Below are 19629 nucleotides of genomic sequence, written 5' to 3'. Positions count from 1 at the left end.
CTTCCTCTGGGGCCAGGGAAACCAACAGGCTTGTCTCTAGGGTCTGCAGTCCAGGGATTTTTTTTTACATAGAAATAAAACCCAACGCCAAACACTCAACAGTACAAACACCAAGAGTGCTGCCAATGAAGAGCCAACATTTTTTGAATGACTTAAAAGTATGAAAGGGTGTTAAGTTAGGCTCCCACCTGTAGCAATGGAATGGCAATAGGTGACAGTCTTACCCGAAGAGAGTAATGTTCTCTCTTCAATTTTACAGCTGAGCTGGTGCTCGAGGACCTCTCGGATTTGCGGCATGTTTGGTATTTGTCTTTCTCGCTCATGTCTCGTTGATTCCACAGATCTCATCACAATATTCAAGTGATCACTTGGAATACCACGTACGTCCTGACAATAAATGGGAAGTTTTATCTCCTGTTTCCTGTTACCTATCTTTTATTTTGCTCTTTATTTATACTTCGGGTTTCTCATATAAGAGAAATCACACAACATTTGAGCTTGTATATCTCACTTATTCCCCTGACCTTTTGGGTGCAAGGTATATGCATTTTCTACAAGTCCTGGGATATTTTTCATTTCATGAGCACAAGGTAGCGTTAATTATACCAGTGTTCCAACTCATCCTCGTTGGCCTCCAGCTGCATGTAAAGTAGAGGGTTCCCCGTCCTGTGACACACTGCCCAGCCCCCTAAAGAGATCACACAGCTAGGCATGGAGAGATGTGCAGGACTGCTAACAAACAGGTAACCGCTGACGCAGGTAACATGGTGAGGACCAAGAGGATCCTATGGGCAGACATCAGAGGCCTCTGCAGCCAGAGGACTGAAGCAGGAGCGTGAGCCGTGCCCCAGTGGAGGCATGGAGTCAAGCAAGTAGAAAGGAGTTGGGATGTTCAGGCGCTGGGTTAGGATACATGATGGGGAGAAGAAAGTAAAACTATGTCACACTGGCTAATCCCACAAGAGCCTGGATGGTCAGACTAGAAAAGGAGAGTTAAGGCCAACACGAAAAGCCTAAAGGTCGACCACAGGGAAGTCATTGGAGGTGACTGTTAATCATGAAACCAGCAAAATTACAGAGGTGATCTGAAAAAAGTATTGTGGATGACACGGGGACCTATGCTAGAGAATCAGCTCAGGGGCTGCTCACTTAACTATGGTGTCTCCTGCTTTCAACCCTACTCCCCTCTGCATCCCTCTTCTTGCAACCTTGGCCATGCCAGGGGGTGGCCACCCGAGTCACCTGGCCACGACAGACATCTGCCACAGGTAGGTTAAGAGCTAACTCCAAGAAGTTTTCTCTGATCTCAGTTATTTGATCAAATCACTCCCCCTTTCCTTCATTTCACTTCATTAAATCTATCATTGGAGTTCTTCTCTGATCACTTGCTCAATGTTTGTTTTCCTATGCCCTGCAGCTGGATGGAAGGACCTAGAACCTCCCCAATGTCTATCTTTCCTAATTCACAGGAAAAGTTAAAATAATTGTAATCAGTCTCAACGGGAGTTACTCTGGAACTGGAGATATTTTTCTAAAGTCCACTGGAAAACAAATTTTAAAAAAAGAGGAAGACCTACAAAGAAATTTTTGAAATAAGACATTTTCGAAATGAAAATGCCATGGCCAATGGAAGATATGTAAACGTATGACAAACCTAATATAATTAAACCAGCACAGCGTTGGCAAAGGAATGCAAATAAAGGTGGCAAAAAAAGGTACAAGTCCAAAAATACATTCAAATATATACAGAAATTTCCTTATGATTCAATTGTCATTTTAAATAAGGAAAGAGGGGTTGGGGAGATAGCTCAGTAGAATAAGTGCTTGCCTGGCAAGCGTAAGGGCCTGAGTTCAATCCCCAGTTCCTCAAAAAACAAAAAAACAAAAAACAACAACAACAACAACAAAAAAAAACCAAGGGAGGAAAGGATGGTTTATTCAACAGATGACATTGGAACAGCTCCTCTAACTGGAAGTAAAATTCAAATAACAAATCACTACCTCTAAACTTAATTCTTAAAGCCCAGATAGACAAAAGCAAGACAGACAAACAATGAAGAAACAAACAGGATTGTCAAGCATTAAGGGAAAAAAACAGAATGCCCTTACAATCTTAGGATAAAAGGAAATGTCATGAAAGACCCAATACTATTATGGACTATTGGACTATTTTGCTGGGTTCACACACCTGTAATATTTAAATGATGGAACTAAACAAAAAAAGGGGACATAGATGAATGATCATTTTGTATCTGTGTATTCAAAACAGTTAGGATAGACATAGAGCTACATTCTTTTAATAGAGGGATTTGTTCTAATAGTGTTTGTAAATAGGATATAATGTCTGCATCTTGTACAACAAATAACCACTAGGAAGGCAGTGTGCAATATGTTAATTATTGGAACTGTCCTACCAATTTGATTTGAAACGGTCTCATTGCTACTTACTTCTCAATAAAATTATGAAAAAAAAGTTGAAATTAGAAAAAAAAAAAAGGAAATGTCTCGATTAACATCAAAATCCAGAAGCCATACACAAACACACAAAAAACCGCTACAGTTTGATTGAAGAAGCAATCTGCAGAGGAACCAGGGACATCCCATGAATATCTTTGGTTTCCACGGCCATAAGGGTGTTTGAAGTTTGTCTAAGAATTTATCTGATATTAAATATTCAATATGAAGAGCTGCAGTGGATTAAAGCACCTGCAAGCAGGCACAGTGGCCAGGGGTTCAATCCCTGGGCCTGCCTGCTGGCCCCACTCCTGGGCACTGAGATGGCAATTGAGACTGCACGTGGTGGTGTGTGCCTATAATCCCAGCTCTTGGGAGGCTGTAAGTAGGCGGATCACTATGAGTCTCATCTAGTAGTGAGATCCTGAACACCCTGTAGACCCTTCCCTAAAATTTAAAAAAATAAAATAAACCATGAAGAGCTGGTGAAAAATGTGAAGCAACTGACTTCAAGCACTGTTAGGCATAAAAAACGCGTTTCATACACTTTGGAAAAATACTTAGCAGTAGCTACTCTATTAAACATACGTCTACCTTTTGACCCAGCAATTTTATTCCTAAATACCCAAAAAGATATGTCTTAATGACCTATGCCTGCCAAAAGATAGGAACAAAAATTAATAACCAAGCAGAGCCCAATCTTGAAACCTACAGGTCCATCAAGAGGGAGAGAGTATGCAGCACACTCATACGACTGACTACAATGTGGTAAATAAACTACTGTTACATGAAACAGCAGGTGTGAACAAAGACAAAAGCCGAAGACAAAATACGGGGCTGCACAGTGTATGGCTTTGCTTATACGGGGTTCAAGAATAAGCAAAACTGAGAATCTGTTAGCTCTGGTTAGAGACTAGGGGTTGGTATTGATGAGGAAGAGATAAAAGAGAGTCGAAGTGTTCAATCTTCTTATCCAGATTATGTGTACTACAGATCACACATGTATATACACATGTGTACAAGACATCCATGTATATACCAGCCCATGTACATGTACATATATAAACATGTACATGCAAATACATCCATGTAGGTCTACTCATACATGTATCTACATACTTGTGTAAGTGCACACACAAATCTGGACACAGCTATGTATGCATTCACATACATATACACACCTGCACACATGTATACACATCATTATACATGGGCATATATGTATACACACACCTACATGCTTCCATACACCACATATGACCATCTATAATGTAGATACATACACATGATGTGCAAGTATGTTTGGGCCTACATGTGTCCACGCATGTATATGCATTCATGCATTTTTATTTATACACACATTTATACATATACATATAGGCAGGCACATACATATTTATAGGTGTATAAAATGAATCCGGTTGATTAAATCCGTGCATTTTATGCATACCAGTTACTAATATGGAAAACAAAGAGTTTATATGTAATATGATGCGCTCAAATATTCATTCTAGAAACAGTATGAACGGCTTCGGTACATCTAGCTTTTCATCCCACAAATACCCACCAAGTGTGAGTCCGTCAGAGGCCACAATTTGGGGCTAACACCAGAACTGCACCCTGCCAGAAACCACCTAGATACAAGACCTGCTCTTCATCAAGTTGCTTAATCTGTTCTACAAAGTGCAGATGATACTGTCACTTTTTTCTGAGATTTGCTTCTAAACAAGTTTCTCATGCATTTCTTTAATTGAGTCAGTGCTTGGCCGGGTCTTAGAAACACACGGGGACCCCCCGAGCAGCATCAGGTGCCCGGCAGAGTTCGCTGTTTCAGCCCGTGCACTCCAAATACGGACGGACAGAGAGACCCAACTCTCTTCACTGATCCATCCTGCTTCAGGAAACAACAACCAACTAGAAAGCACCCCAAGTGGATGGACGTACCGCATTAATGCCCAACGTTTCCAGTTTCTCCACCAAGCTCTGCTCCAACACTGTTTTTATTTCCTTAGTGAGGGAGGGATTTGTCTTCAAAATTTTCCTTAAGTTTCTCTTGTTACTTGATTTCTGTTCGCTCTCCCTTCCTGAAATAAGGAAAAATGAAACAGAATTAAACAAAAACATTAAATCTTTAAGCAGAAGATAGCAAAGCACAATTGTAGAACAGCAGGTAAACATTTGTAGTATTTTTGAGTTTTGTGGCTATGTTAGTCCTTCAGCACAATATGTAGTGTTTATTGCAGCTTCTAAAACTATTTGAAGTCTGCTTCAAAACTTAAGTGTCTTGAAAAAAATCTTGGCTGCTTAACTGAACTATAGCTAGACAACAGTAAAAATGCATGTATCTATAGAAGTTGAATGGAAAAAAACGTCGTGAGAAGTTTGTTTTTTTTTTTAAACTGGGAATTGAACTCATGACCTCACCCTTGCCAGGCAGGCACCGTGCAGGTGGGCTATATCCCTGGCCCTAGTTTAATGTTTTACTACTAGAATTATTTCCCAAAAAATCCATCACAAGAAATAAGAATCTTGTAAATAGAAAGCTTAAATTATTTTAAACTAAATGGTTTAAAGTAATAAATGTAGTAGAAGCAAAGTGCATATAAAATTTCAAAGTATGATCATTATTATCAACTCCAAATATTCACCAACATGAAAAAGAGATAAATAAGAGCCACAGAAAATGTATATTTTGCTTCAAACAACCTAGGGTTTGAAACAAAGAAACCAAAACATGCAGGCCATATCCCTCTACTTTCCCTTCCCTATGCTGTGCCTCTTACTGTTTTTCGTCTTCATGCTAAACAGGTGCTCCACCACCGAGCTACATGGCCAGCTCACCCCAGAGCACTTTAATCCCCACTGGGAACAAAGTCTAGCTTGAGAGCTTGGAGAACAGGTCTGGATGGCACCACCTTTAAAAGTCTGAGTTCAAGATAACCAAAGACTTTACTGAAAAAGACCCAGTGTTTGGCAGGCTGGGACCCTGAGTGAATGTCCAAGCCGGATCCTGGAGAGACTGCCAACTGTACCACGATCAGAAGATGCCTCCCTGAGCGAGAGTGCTTCACCAGCAAGGACCACATCCAAGGCCTTTCGCTCGGTGGGGGGCGCAAGCCAGGCCCAGGAAACACTCCCTTCCCTCCCACGGCCTCACTGGCCTCAGGAGATGGAACCCTTAGTGCCCACAGCGCGCGGTTTGACAGAAGATCCTGAAAAACCATCTTTTCTAAATGTTCATTCTAGACGTCTGTTCAATTCCGGTACTAAAGGATATTTCTATTCACAAAATTTTACTTAAACCAAAACTAGTCTAATTACTATTTATACTCTTGAATAGAAGGAAGAAAATCCTGCATAAAGACATTTTTTGAGGGCTGGCCAAATAGCTCAGCGGATTAAAGCACCTGCAACCTGGTGCAGGGGCCAGATGTTCAATCCCAGGGCGCACTGAGATGGCAGTTGAGACTGGGCGTGGTGCGCGCTAGTGATCCCAGCTCTTAGGAGGCTATAAACAGGTGGATCATAAGTCCGATCTAGTAGTGAGACCCTGAACACCCTGTAGGCCCTTCCCTAAAAAATACAAGAAATAAATAATAAATAAAAAATAAAGATACTTTTTGGGTTTATGGGGACAGAGCTACGAATGGAAGCCAGGACCCCACGCACGAGGGTGAGTGCTCTACTGCTGAATTAAATCCCCAGCCCATGAAGATACTTTATCAAGCTGTGCACGATTATATGACTAAACACAGGAAATATCTTAAATTATATAATCTTGGCACTTATGGTGCTGATTGACTATCAGTTTTTTTTTTTTTTTTAAATTCTGAAACCACCTAAAAAACACTCCTGTCCTAAGAGCAATCCTAAATTTAGAGAGCTTAGTGCCAGCCACTGTGTCACCTGCTGCTCTGGCTTCTAGCTAGACCCCTGCAACCATCTACAGTTAAAAATAAAGAAGCGCTAGACAGCCTGGAAGTCACACTGTCAACACTGCACTGGATTCGTGTCCTGCCCTGATTATGCAAAGCTAATATTTGGCCAGTGTATCAGATGTAAAAGGAAGTATGCAGAAGCTGGGGCAAAACAGGGGCTCTGGGCCCTGTCTACACTGGGCCATTGGGCCATGGAGAGGGCCAACCGATGCCAAGAGCGGCTGAGCCGAGTTTTAGAAATCTCAAAGCCTCTGGTATCTGCTGTTGCATTCATTCCCCATTGTGTACAGTCACCCTTAAGCCCGATGCCAAGTTCCTTTTGATGACCTAAGAATAGCAGCTTAAAATGAGCCTTTGCCCTCAGATCTACTTTTGTGCTGGTAAGCCATTTGTGAACAACCACAAAGCCCTTGGCAGGCGAGTCTTTGGAGACTGGGGCTAGCTGGGGGAAGCAAGGAAAAGAACGCAGTGCTCTGGGGTAGAGGTACAGGCAGTCATTAGAAAAGACAGCACAGGCAAAGCTTCCTGTGAAACCGCGCATTTCTCAGCACGACCAACAAGACAAAACCTTCTACAATTTAGCATGCCGTCTGGTAAAATGCACAATGCAGGTCAGCAGATGGCCAGGCCAAAGCACAAAGGCCGGCACACGTGGTCACTTACGTCAGGCAAGCAGCTCATTTGTGACGAGCAAATAATTGCAGTGCAAAGCAAGTAACTTAAAAAGAAAACACCCTAGAAGTTCTAAACTATGAACCTCCTCATTTTTCTTTTCTTCTTTTATTTTTATTTATTTATTATTTATTTATTTATTTTTAGGGAAGGGTCTGCAGGGTGTTCAGGGTCTCAATACTAGATTGGATTCATAGTGATTCTACTGTTTACAGCCTCCCAAGAACTAGGATTACAGGCGTGTGCCCCCACGCTCAGTCTCAATTGCCTTCGCAGCATGCCCTGGGCTTGGGGCCACCACAGCAAACCCGGGGATCTAACCCCTGGCCCCTGCGCCTGCTAGCAGGCGCTTTAATCCGCTGAGCTATTTGGCTAGCCCTGAACCTCCGGTTTTCTTCATAGCGGGTACAAAAACCAGAGAAGTATGGATTCCCCCAGAGGATACACAGCTAGTTCCGCACAGCTGTGCCGGCTTGCTTTCTCCCTTTATTTTTTGCATTAAAGCCCAGAAAGCAAAAAGCCTCAACTTTAGTACTCACATGGTCACTAACTGCACCCAATAACCTCAAGCCGACTCACAAAACCCATGTTTCAAATTTTTGAAAAATAAAACAGGCTCTGGGAACTTCTGTGGTCCTCACAATCTAATATCACCTAAGACAGCAAGGTCAAATGTGGCCCCACACAACTGTCAAAAAGGAAACACTGGACTGGGAGATAGCTCAGTGGTCTAAGCGCCTGCCTGGCAAGTGCAAGGACCCCAGTTCGATCCCTGGCACTGCATGCCATGCTGGCCCCAAGCTGAGCCTGCCACTCAAACCGGGCATGGTGGCACATGCCTATAATCCCATAGTTGGTGAGGCTGAGACAGAATGAACAACATTAGTCTGAGCTGCGTAGCAAGACTGCACCAAATAGATAGATAGATAGATATAGACAGATAGATAGACAGACAGACAGACAGATGATTTACAAATTATTTTTAAAAAGCAAATGCTACACACAGAAATGTGTGTGCATGCATTGGGTGACTTCTCAGTAACAGCCACAATGTTTTTGTGAAGCTCTGCCAAAATTTCGCTCCACCAGCATTTATCTGCAAAGTGTTAGCACAAGCTGAGGAATTTATTGATGGTAATTAATCCGCTGCCAGCATGCTGACACTGCAGGGTGCTAAAAGAAGGCGGCTGACTTCCGTAGCACGTGGGCTCTGCGGTAGCTTTCACGGGCTTCTGCACCCTCCTGCTCTCTCCAGAGCTGTGTCTAGAGACACACAGGATGGCAGAGACTGTTTTCTTTCCTGGTCCAGTTCTCCAACAACCAATGATGGCAACTTCGTGCCCACAAGGCGACAACCGTGGGCGGCATCAGCTGGCAGTGATCCCAGACTCAGTCTTGAATTGGGCAGAACTCCAAACCTGGGCACAGCGCTGCAAAGAGTGGGACCTGGGCCTCAGACGCTGCTGGTGACAGCAGACAAGTCACAATTCCTCCTGGAGTCCTTGCTGACTTATTTTCCACATACGTGATCTATAGCAGCTGAAGTCTCACTATGAATCTCAGGACTCATCTCCCAAATTCTTCCAACTAAGGAATTTTATGTCTTGGACATTTGTAAATGAGTCATTCATAGGAAGAGGAAAGGATGTTACTTGCAGGTAAAATGAGTCAGGATTGAAGCAGGGAGAGATCAGTTCATCCTATCCTCAGGAAACCACCAGAATGGTTGAAGATCACTTAGACAATGATTTTACTTACTTATTTATTTATTTATTTATTTATTTATTTATATGTATTTGGTACAGGGTCTCACTATGCAGCTTGGACTCGTAGTGATCCTCCTGTTTTCAGCCTCCCTGCTGAGGCTTGAACCCCCATCGCTGAGCTTGCCTAAGCAGGCACTTTAGTCAGCTGAGCTATCTCACCGGCCCTTAAATGATGATTTTTAAGCAGTCTTTCTCTTTACAGATAGGGCTCACTAACACATCTGCCTACACAAAACACAGGTCATACAGGGGGCAAGGGAGGACTGGGGCAGTCAGGAGCCTGGGGCTGCATATCCAGCCCACTACATGTTGCTACCATAGGCCTTGTAACCAGGGTTCCCATTGTTTTGAGAGGTCAGAAATCAGGATGCTTCTGTGAAATATTCAGATTTTAAAACACTGGCAACTAACTGTACAACAGCAGCTGATACTGCAACTGCATTGTGTCTCGCCCCATGGCAATGGACGGGCCTGAGGGCACTACCCTGCACACTGGAGCACGGGGCGCCCTTCACACCCCAGGGGCAATGCTCCTGACCTACACACCCCTTTCTCTAACAACACAAGGCAACTGTCCCACAGAGGGTGATGATCTCAGTTATTAAAGTTATGCTTCTTAGGCCACCCCAAACTTCCCTCATAACTCTATTTTTTTATATTCTTCTTCTGAAACAAACAGGTTTCTGAACATGGGGGCAACAAATATAAAAATTATATAAGGAATTAGGCAACCAACATAATGCATTTTAAAAATCAGTAACAAGCCTGAGGCTGGAGGATCGCCCTGATTTGAGGCCAGCCTGGGCTGTATGGATCAAGCCAATCTGAATGGCAGAGTAGCCTCAAAAAACCAAAAACGATGGGGCCGGGGAGATGGCTCAGTGGAATACGCGCTTCCCTGACAAGTTCAAGGGCCTGAATTCAATCCCCAGTAAAAAAAAAAAAAAAAACTAAATAAAAAGACCAGTGGCAACTATAAGCACTACGTGAATAATATGATAGCAAGTCAAGACAAGTTGCAAAGATACACGGAAGCAAAATAAGCAAACTGCATTACAAACATCAAAACGTACTGATGACTCCAGCAAGACAAAGCTTTGAAAATATACATCGTGCAGATATCATAAATATGCTTGCTTTGGTCAAATCTCTGTGTAAAGCATTACAAAAATTTAGCTGAAGCAGGAGGATCTCCGAGAGTCTGAGGCCAGCCTGGGCTACAAAGTGAGTTCAAGGCCAGCCTGAACTGCACAAAGAAACTTTGTCTCATGAAGTCAAAACAAGCATAGAAGTTTGTGCTGATACTGTTTGGATAATTAAATGCTAGTATCGTGCACTCTGAGTAATTGATTTAAAGGTAACAGCATGCAATGTGTTGGCCATCGCTACCCTCCTATCATATTGTTTTGGAATTTTGGTCTTTTTGTTTTTAGTTTCTTTTCCTTTAAAATAAAAAATTTTTAAAGAAATTTTTAGAAGTCCAAAAAAATAAAAAATAAATAAAACCTTGGTAAAATTCTATACAATACAGAAGTTGTAAGATGTATTAAGAGTTTAATCATTAGAATATATAATTTTACTTCTTGATAAAAATTACAAAACTAGTACCTGCATGTGCATTTATAATTTCCTTTCTCCTAAATAAGTAACAGATAGTAACTATTACTATTAATAAGGAAAAACATGATAAATTTGAACATAAGTATTTTCTGAATCTACAAGTCTAGTATTAAAAACTTTAAAATTATACATTTTTTATAAACTCCAAAAATTAATAATGATTTTTAGCAGTGCCAAGTAAAATAAGTAATGATTTAATCTCCCAAAACTTTAGCAGGTACGCAGACATTTCGCACATAACTTTCCACATGCAGAGCTTAGACTTTGTTTTTCTCGATTTTAAAAGAATTTGGAATCAGGCTGGCCTCAGATTTAGGGGATAAGAGATCACTGCTGATACAAAAAGTTCCATATTGTTCAAAAAAGCGGGAGACTCAAAAACAAAAGTTCCAAGGGCCAGCCAGATAGCTCAGCAGACTAAATTGCCTCCTTAGGCAGAGCCCAGCGGCCAGGGTTCAATTCCTGGCATGGTGTGTCAGTCCAGACCCAAGGACGCGCTGAGACAGCAACTGAGAATGGGCGTGGTAGTACACGCCTTAATCCCAGCGCTTGGGAGGCTGAAAACGGGAGAATCACTGCAAGTCCCATCTGTGTAGTGAGACCCCGTAGACCCTATACTAAAATACCAACCAAAAAAAGGTTCGTAGCATCTGGTATGCCACACGTGGGGCCACCTGTTATCTGGGCAGAAACCAAGTGCACTGAAATAAAGACGTTTTATCTTCAAGTGTCTTAACACAGGAAATTTCTTACTAATCTATCTTCATAAGAATGCAACAAAGCTGGCAAAATAAGTGAGAGAAATAAGATAATAAAATGCAATCCAGACCTACACGTCCTTTCTGACTTCGATACGACCACTGGCTTGTGCGTTCAAGGTTTGGGTCCTGGCATACACATACCGTCTATGTAAGGACACCCTGCACAAGCCCTTCCTTACCTTTTTCTTCCTCTGAGAGCTCTTCTATTGGTTCCAGTATGTGCGACGGGAAGGCCTGTTCTATTAACGAGGAGAAATAAGAACAGTACAGACAGGACAGCAGCAAAGTAGCATTAGTTTCCTCACAAACAGTATTGGATGATGTGATTCTTAAATTATATATAATGTTCACATAGCAAGAATCTACTAAGACAAAACATCAAGGCAGTCAGTGAAAACTGGTCACTGTCTCCTGGAATTGTCAACCTCCCTGCATATTCCATGAATTCCACGCTCAGGAAATTGTACTTTTTTAATATAGTGGAACCTTTGTAGTCACATTAATGAAGCCCATGAGGATTACAAACCAGCAGCCAGCTATGGAATGGCAGCAAGAGGCATTTGATACCAACGAGGTCTAGCTCGTGTGTGATAAGAACCAGGACACGATCTTTGCATCAAAATTCATTGAGTAACAAATTCCATGAGCTTCAAAGCAGCCAAGTATAAAGACACAACTGTGATCAAGTTAAAGCGCTGAACTTGTCAACCTTTTTTAAACACTACGGGGTTTGGGCTAGGATATAGCACAGCAGATTTAAGTGCCTGCTTGGCAAGTGTAAGATCCTGAGTTCAATCCTTGGTACTGAAAAAATAAAAAAATAAAAAGGGGGAGGGTATGATTGTAAAAGATCTTTGTCACTTATGCAGTGTTTTGATCAGATGTGCAAATATTTCAATTGAAAAAAAAAAATCATGAGGCTCAGCTTTCCTATGTCCTGCTTGCCCCCAGCAGTACTGCCAGGGTCCTCAGGCGGTAGAACCAGGTGGGAGCGAGGTCAGCAGCGGAGTAAAATGCATTCGTCATTCCCATGTGCCTCCACTCTACATGCCTACTCCAGGTTCTAAACCCCATTCTGCTCCTGGAGCCGGGTGTAGGTGAAGGGTCGGGGTGAGGGGTGGGCTGGAGAAGACCCACAATCCATAACTGGGCAAGTGGAGGTCTGATCGTTCCCAATAGCCCCTCAGATAGGAACTCTCTGGCGAATTCTCCAAAGGAAGAAGTGCTGCCTGCATACATAAAGAAACTTACCAGCACCATGAGTAAGGCCCAGCCCCAACCTAGAAACGGAAATTCCCTCCATGAGGAAGGTGTAAGGCTGGCGGTCAGGCATTAAACGTGGGACAAAATGCAACCAGCAGGTCTGGCTTGGGTGGCACACGGTTCACTCAGCTGCAGCTTGGAAACTGACACCCAGCCCCCCCTCACCTTGTAGCCCACATCACCCCCAGGTGAAGGTCATTTCATTCTAGCCCCAGAGTAGGTGATGGGCTGGGATAACGGCGGAAAACAATCGCTGAGTTCTCACCAGGTGACCAGGAATGGAGCTAAGATATCACACATCTAACGCTCCTACTTGGAACATCGGGATTTATGTAAGGGTATGTATGGTGTTGTAATATAAATGAATGGAAGGAAGGATGGAAGGATGGATGGATGGATGGATGGATGGATGGATGGATGGATAGATAGATGGATTTAGTATACATAAAGTGGCTCTTACAGCTTGACCAACAACTCAGTCAGTATACCTAACACTGGCTATCTGGGAGAAGTGCATTTCAAACTACAGTATTTTCAAATCGATTTTTGGAACATGGCCTACTGCTAAGTAGGAGACCACTTTAATTTTGAAATCCAGAAATGGTCCTCTGAAAGTGTTTTAAGTCCCCCCAAGAACCATAACTACTGAACATCCAAAATGTGCCTTTCAAATTTGTTATGTAGCATCAAGATTCTCAAATTATACAAATAGGCTGCTTTACTAATTAGAGTTGCTGAAAACACAGATTTGGGAAGGACACACTAATTTCAGCTTTAAAAAGTCGTATGGTTTATCTTTTACTGTACTTTAGTTTGTCAGTGGCTTTTGCCTTGTACCAGGATTGTAAGCATTTTAGTTCACTAACAGACCCTAGATGCTCTGAGGGAAGCCTGCGTCTCTGCCTTCTCTCTTTCTCTACTGTGCCTACCGCATGGCCATGCAAGGCATAAGTCCAAAGCTATGCACCAGTGCCCAGTGGTCTGTGACCAGCAGGGAGGGCAAGAGCGGCTTTGGACCCTGTGGAGGAGCGCCATCACCAGAAGAGGCATGTCAATTCTTCTCTAAGGGACAAGACTCCACTGAAGATTTCAGGCTCTCTCAGGATATAAATCTACAATGCCAGCCACTTGCATACATCTCTCTTTAACTGGATGCAAGCATGATCATTTTGCAGGGATCGAACCTGCTGTCATCCAGAAGGTCGAGTCCCACTGGACTGAGATGTCCCTTCAGTAGTAGGCAGCCCATTTCTGCAATGGTCTGGCAATGGTACTCAGAGGGAAAGCCATCCTTGTCTCTACTGAGAGTCACGAGCCACCACAATTCTAAAATATTCTGCTTGTCACATACTGGACAATAAACTATTGCTCAAACCAAAGTTCTGTGCTAAGTGTTTGGACAGAATATCCTGTCTGCTTCTCGTACTATGGATAACCACTAAGAAGATAACAATGTACAATGTATTGATAATCAAAGCTGTCCTATCCTATTAATGAGCTGTGAAGCTGTCTCATTCTTATTTATTTCTCAATAAAAAATTTATATAAAAAATTTGTTTAATTTAAAAAAAAGAAAAAATAAAGTTCTGTGCTAAATTTTAGTATTTCAAGATATAAACTATTAACACGGAGAGAAAAATGTAATATCTATAAAGTCCAATTTTAAAAAAGAAAATTTCAGCTAGGGAGATCGCTTGGTGGTCTAGGCACCCATCTGGTAAACACAAGGACCCAGATTCAATCCCCATTACAACATGCCATGCTGGCCGCACATGCCCAAACCGGGCATGCTGGCATAGGCCTGTAATCCCAGAGTTGGGGAGGATGAAACAGGAGGCTCACTGCAAGACTGAGCTGCTTAGTAAGACCCTGTACCAAATAAATAAATAAATAAATGATTTTTTAAAAACTTAAGAGAAAAAAATTTCTGCCTCTTGAAAGCCAACTATTACAGACTTAAAACCTTCGGGCTGCTCCCCATTTTTAACTACTTGCTTCTGTGGCCCTCGTTCTAGCTACAACACAAAGCTGGGAGCGCATCAACCCCTCACCACGTGCACATTAAATTAAAGGAGGTCTTTAATTTAGTGCAGCTAGAATTGAGCAGGTACCCACGGGTGTTGGCAGAGGCAATTCTGTAGCCTCTCTGTTCTAAGAAGATGGACAGTTTGCACTAAGGGGGCCCCAGCTATCAGACCAACCTAAGCAGCTGGCGCATGGGCTGGATATTATCACAACCCCTGTGCAGTGTGTTCTCCAGTGACGGATACTAAAAACCTGAGAAGTTTTCCAGGAAACACTTGGTGCGTGGCAATCGAGCAGGATCACCAATTTTCTTCAAAATCCATGTTTCTTTGTTCCTTTCCTGCTGAGTGCTAGAATCAGATTTGACTGTGATGCTCAGCCTGGATAGCAAAGTCTAAAGGAGGGGAATTACCAAAGTTCCCATTTCTGCCCAAACCCCCTTCAGGCCCAACATGCTGCTGGCCACGATGGCTTACCACAGTTCACAGTGGGTCCCTTCCGTGAAGGGCCACAGCTGGAGAGAGTAACCTCCCTCTTGCCTGCATATACTGGAGGAGGTGCCACGGCCAGGGAGCAACATGTGCGGGCTCTGGCCAACCTTCCCTTTTCTCCTGCTCACCGAGATGTTCCTAAAGCAACTTTGCCCTCAGCTCTGAGGCTGTGGGCCCCCTTCCAGGTCTGGCTAGCATTTCAAACTAGTAGTCTAATTCTAGTAGATCCAGGAAGGTGGTCCGGCTGCTTCTTGCAGCCCTGGCCAGTCCAGGTAGAGTCCATGGAGAGCATGTAGCACTGAAGCATCATCAGGGCCCTTGAACCAGCCCCAGACAGCTGAGGCCCCATTCTGGGTCCCTTACTAAGCAACAAAGAGACACGCAACACGAAAAGCGTGGCCATGCAGAACGCCATTCAGAAGGTTAATAATAACAATGCAAGGAAAAACGCAAAGAATCTAAAATACACTGTCAAAACTCCAAGGTTTAATGGCCAAGAAACCTTACCAAACTCAGCCCTAAAAGAGGCAAGAAAGAGATTTTAAGCCTAACGTATAATAATATAAGTAAAGGATGAACGCTAGAGATAATTTTCTTGAATTTGGAATGCTAAAATAAATTTACCCACATGTGTAAATATCGTTATAGTCTCCCTAGTATAAGAAATCAAACAAAGAAATACAAACAGAAAGGTATAACACAACTAAAAGGAAAGCGAGAACTTGAGGATTGGACAATGAGGAGAGGGTAAGGAAAAAAGCTGGGAAACAGGACAGGAACAAAGCCATACACTTGTACACACAAGATGGGCAAGGCAATGATCCTGAGAAGCATCAGCGGGTTTTTGAAACTAGCAGTTAATTGGTAGGATTCTCACCCTGACTAACTCTATATGCTGATACCTGTGAACCAAGCAACTGCACTGAAGATAGCAATGTGTAATAGAAGGGTCACGCTTGGAATACCTGTCATTCTGGTCTTCTAAATACATACTTCTTGTCATGACATAAAAAAAATAAAATTAAAATAAAGTAAATTTACATATGCCTAACATGCACATTAGCTGTTATAAATCCAAAGGAAGAATCTGCCTGCTCTCAACACTTGTATATAATAAGATCAGGTATGTGGCTAATTTATATATTACACACTGTAATCAAAACTGCCAGCCAGATAGTTCAGCGGATTAAAGGGCCGGGGGTTCGATCCTTGGGGTGCCAAGCCAGCCCTGCCCCCGCACAGAGACTGGGCGTGATGGTATGTGCCTGTAATCCTAGAGCTTGGGAGGCTGAAAACAGGAGAATCACTATAAGTCTGTTCTGTGTAGTGAGACCCTGTAGAATTTGTACTAAATATCAAAACAACTGATTCCACTAAAAACAAAACAAAACAAAAAAACCTCATGGAAAAAATGAGTAATCAAATAATTAATGAGTAATGAAGTACTTCATACTGGGGCTGGGGAGATGGCTCAGTAGAATGAGTACTTCCCTGGTTCCGGGGTGAAAAAAAAAAAAAAGCACTTCCCTGAAGTACTTCATACTTTTTTTTCCTGTATTTAGGACAGGGCCTACAGGTCTATAGGGTCTCACTACATAGATCGAACTCATAGTGATTTTCCTGTTTTCAGCCAAGTGCTGGGATTACAGGTGCACACCACCACACCCAGTCTCAATCACTGTCTCAGCGAACCCCACGGGTGGGGCCAGCACGACAGGCTGGGGATTGAACCCCAGCCGCTGCACTCTGCCTAAGCGCTTTAGTCTGCTGAGCTATCAGGCAGGCCCAGTACTTCATACTTAAATACAATCATGAATAAAAAAGACTATCACTAAAGACTACCACATGTAGAACAAATACTTAGGGAGACAAAAAGTCTCACTAAACTGATCACTTAGATCAGAGATTTAAGTCTAAACTTTAAAAAAAAAAACCCTAAAACAAATGATTAGATTCTGAAGTATTTATAGATAAGACAGGAAAAAAATAATCTTCCCCTCTTGATTCAACTGTAATATACAGCAGAGTTTAGGACATCATTAAACAACATAGAATAAAAATGTACATACACCTTTGTTGTACAAAAAGTGAAATAAGGCTACCGAGATTCACCCCACCACTGGATTGTGTGAATAACAATTAGAACCTTCCGGCTTGGTCCAAGAACTGAATCCTGGCAACCACGTCACCTAGTGAAACTTCATCCTCTCGCTTCCTTTGGCCGCCACCATTTATTTTTTTCCCCTCTATTTTCCTAACCAATCACTGAAGCTGTTTGTTTAGAAAAGGTGACTTGATGTCACACTGAAAGTTATAAAAACAACCACACATGCCCCGTGGCGTGTGCTAGCTGGCTTGTCTGGTAGCAAGTCACCCTTATTAAGAATGAGGGTGACTGATCAAGGTAGCACTCAACATTAAAAATCTCTGTCAGTCTGATAACATATATATATATATATATACAAACACGTTATAACTTGGGTAGGTAGAGTTAGTTGGTAATAATAGTACATGGGAGCCCTGCAATTTTATTAACTGTTTTGTAATCACTAAAGTGTTTGCGTGGTTACATAATTACCCTAACCCCCAGAACTCTGGTTAATAAATTATCTAACTCAAGGTGGAAACAGAGCATAAAACACGGAGGGCTACTACAGCTGAAACTCACCATGTGCCACTGCTAAGTTAGATTTGGCCTCCAGAGTCTGAGGGCCTGAAGCGTTCCCTGAAACAGAACAAAAAGGAAAGCTCTATCACTGAGACGTAAGCGTCCAATACTCCTCAAATTAGTCATTAGATACAGGCCAGAGGGATAAATGTCCGAATGATGGATACCATATAACTGAGCTAATTTTTATAGTAGCTTGAGCTATAATTTGCTTTTTAAACATATGTGATTCTGTGAGTTTTAGTATTTTCATAAAATTGGGAACTATAATCACTACCTAACTTTAGAGCATTTTTATCTTCTCAAGTCCCCCAAAATAAGTGCCTATGAACCATTGCGCCTCATTTTTGCCCTTAGCCCCAGACCCTAGCAAAAAGTATTTTTCCTTTTGTTCCTATAAATTTACCTACTCTGGACACTTTGTGTACATGGAATCATAAGGTACAGTGTTTTGTGGGCAGAAGTCAGGGCTTTTGTACTAAACAACATCCCCAGCTCTTCTGTCCTGCTAAGTCACTACACAGGCCAGGCTGTGCTTGAACTTACAGTCCTCCTGCCTCAGCCTTCTTCTCTCCCCTCGCCATATACCTCTCCCCCTCTCTACTTCTGACCTCTTCAGCTTTGAGAAGCACCTGAGAAGACTGAGTGGTTAAAACCATTATCACTTTCCAATCAACTGTGCCAAGTTCCAGAACTTGCTCCTTAATGTCTTTTGGTCACTACAGAGCCCTCTGGTGACTGCTGGCCACATGTGTGGCAGCGCAGTGTCCCTCTGTGGCCAGCCCCAGTCCTGGCGCCTCCACCACCAGTCAGGCCTCCGTGCATGCAGCCGGTCTTACTGTCCCCTGCCCACCCCCCAGGTTCTCTCTGCTGCCTTACTCTTACTCATCTCTGAATAGAAACTAAAATATCTCAACTACTTAACTGTTGTTTTGAAAAACAACCTGTCCATTTCTAACTGTAATAATTTCTTTTTAGAGTACTGCTGAATCTGACAGATCTGGGAGACAGATCAGATGGCCAAGCCAACCATGAGGAGGACAGGGCAGAGCCTGACAGTATCAATCGGGACAGCGCAGGGAGTCCACCATGCCAAGATGTGGCAGCCACCGCAAGTGGCCACATGGTCATGCAAGGATGCACACTAGAGCATTGCCAAAGACGCATGAGCCACCACCTTAGGAGAGGGACTGCGAAGCAGGGGCACAACCCACCAAAAGCACCAGGAAAATCACGTGACATTTACAATCTGGGGCTTTAGCCAAGAATCAAAAGATAAATTATGTAATAACCAAGTGCACCAACTTCCAAAGGAATCTCTAAAAATAACAAATAGGTAAAAATTTTAGCTTGGATTACTGTCTTCTTTCAAAAAATTGATGTAAAGCCCAGAACCTATTATAGAAACTTACCAGGTACAGCAGGGGCAGCTGACTTAGATTCAAAAGTTTGCCAGGTTAAAGAATTCCCTGAAATGACAAAACCAAAAAATGTTAACAACATAAATCACAAGCTATAGATTAAATTTTGCAGCCTGTAGCCCAGCTTTTCTCCTCTAGAAAAACAACAAATGAAATTTACAAATGTAACGAGCCTTACCCAACAGAATAAATATATTGAATGTGAATCTTTTTAAAGCTACATTTGTCCTAGAAATTACTTTATTCACATATTTAGGATATCTAAATAATGATAATCATGCAGGTATAAGAATAATGTAATGGTTAAGGTTATATATTATTGTTTCACAGGTATCTCTCATTATCTGAAATGTCACTATTCTAAGAGAAGTTGAAGGCAAATTAAAGTGCTCTTTTTCATCAACCTTTACCTCAAAAGGGAAGGAAACCTACCTCACACACCCCACTACCCAGCCCTAACCTCCTTCAGAATGGCAGATTCCTGAACAATGCAAGCAGCACAGGAACCAAGGCTAGAACCCGCGGGGCAAGGCCTGGCAGAAGGGCACCA

The 19629-nt window shown here is 42.4% G+C and overlaps 1 protein-coding gene across 5 annotated transcripts in view; it reads right to left on the bottom strand.

The window, feature by feature from the left end:
* Positions 1-19629, bottom strand: part of Dzip1 (DAZ interacting zinc finger protein 1) — a 63237-nt gene that overhangs the window by 8645 nt on the left and 34963 nt on the right. For all 5 annotated transcript variants that reach the window (XM_023709658.1, XM_023709657.1, XM_023709654.1 and 2 more), the window contains exons 13-17: positions 19071-19127; positions 17659-17715; positions 11391-11450; positions 4399-4538; positions 225-387 (exon numbers count right to left, since the gene is read on the bottom strand). In XM_023709658.1, coding sequence (XP_023565426.1) covers positions 225-387; positions 4399-4538; positions 11391-11450; positions 17659-17715; positions 19071-19127 — 477 coding nt within the window. The remainder of the gene's footprint in view (positions 1-224; positions 388-4398; positions 4539-11390; positions 11451-17658; positions 17716-19070; positions 19128-19629) is intronic.

This window comes from Octodon degus, unplaced genomic scaffold (assembly GCF_000260255.1).
Source record: "Octodon degus isolate 3935 unplaced genomic scaffold, OctDeg1.0 scaffold00013, whole genome shotgun sequence".
NCBI lineage: Eukaryota > Metazoa > Chordata > Mammalia > Rodentia > Octodontidae > Octodon > Octodon degus.
The sequence above is the reverse complement of the archived record's forward strand: the minus strand, read 5'-3'. Positions and strand labels throughout refer to the sequence as shown.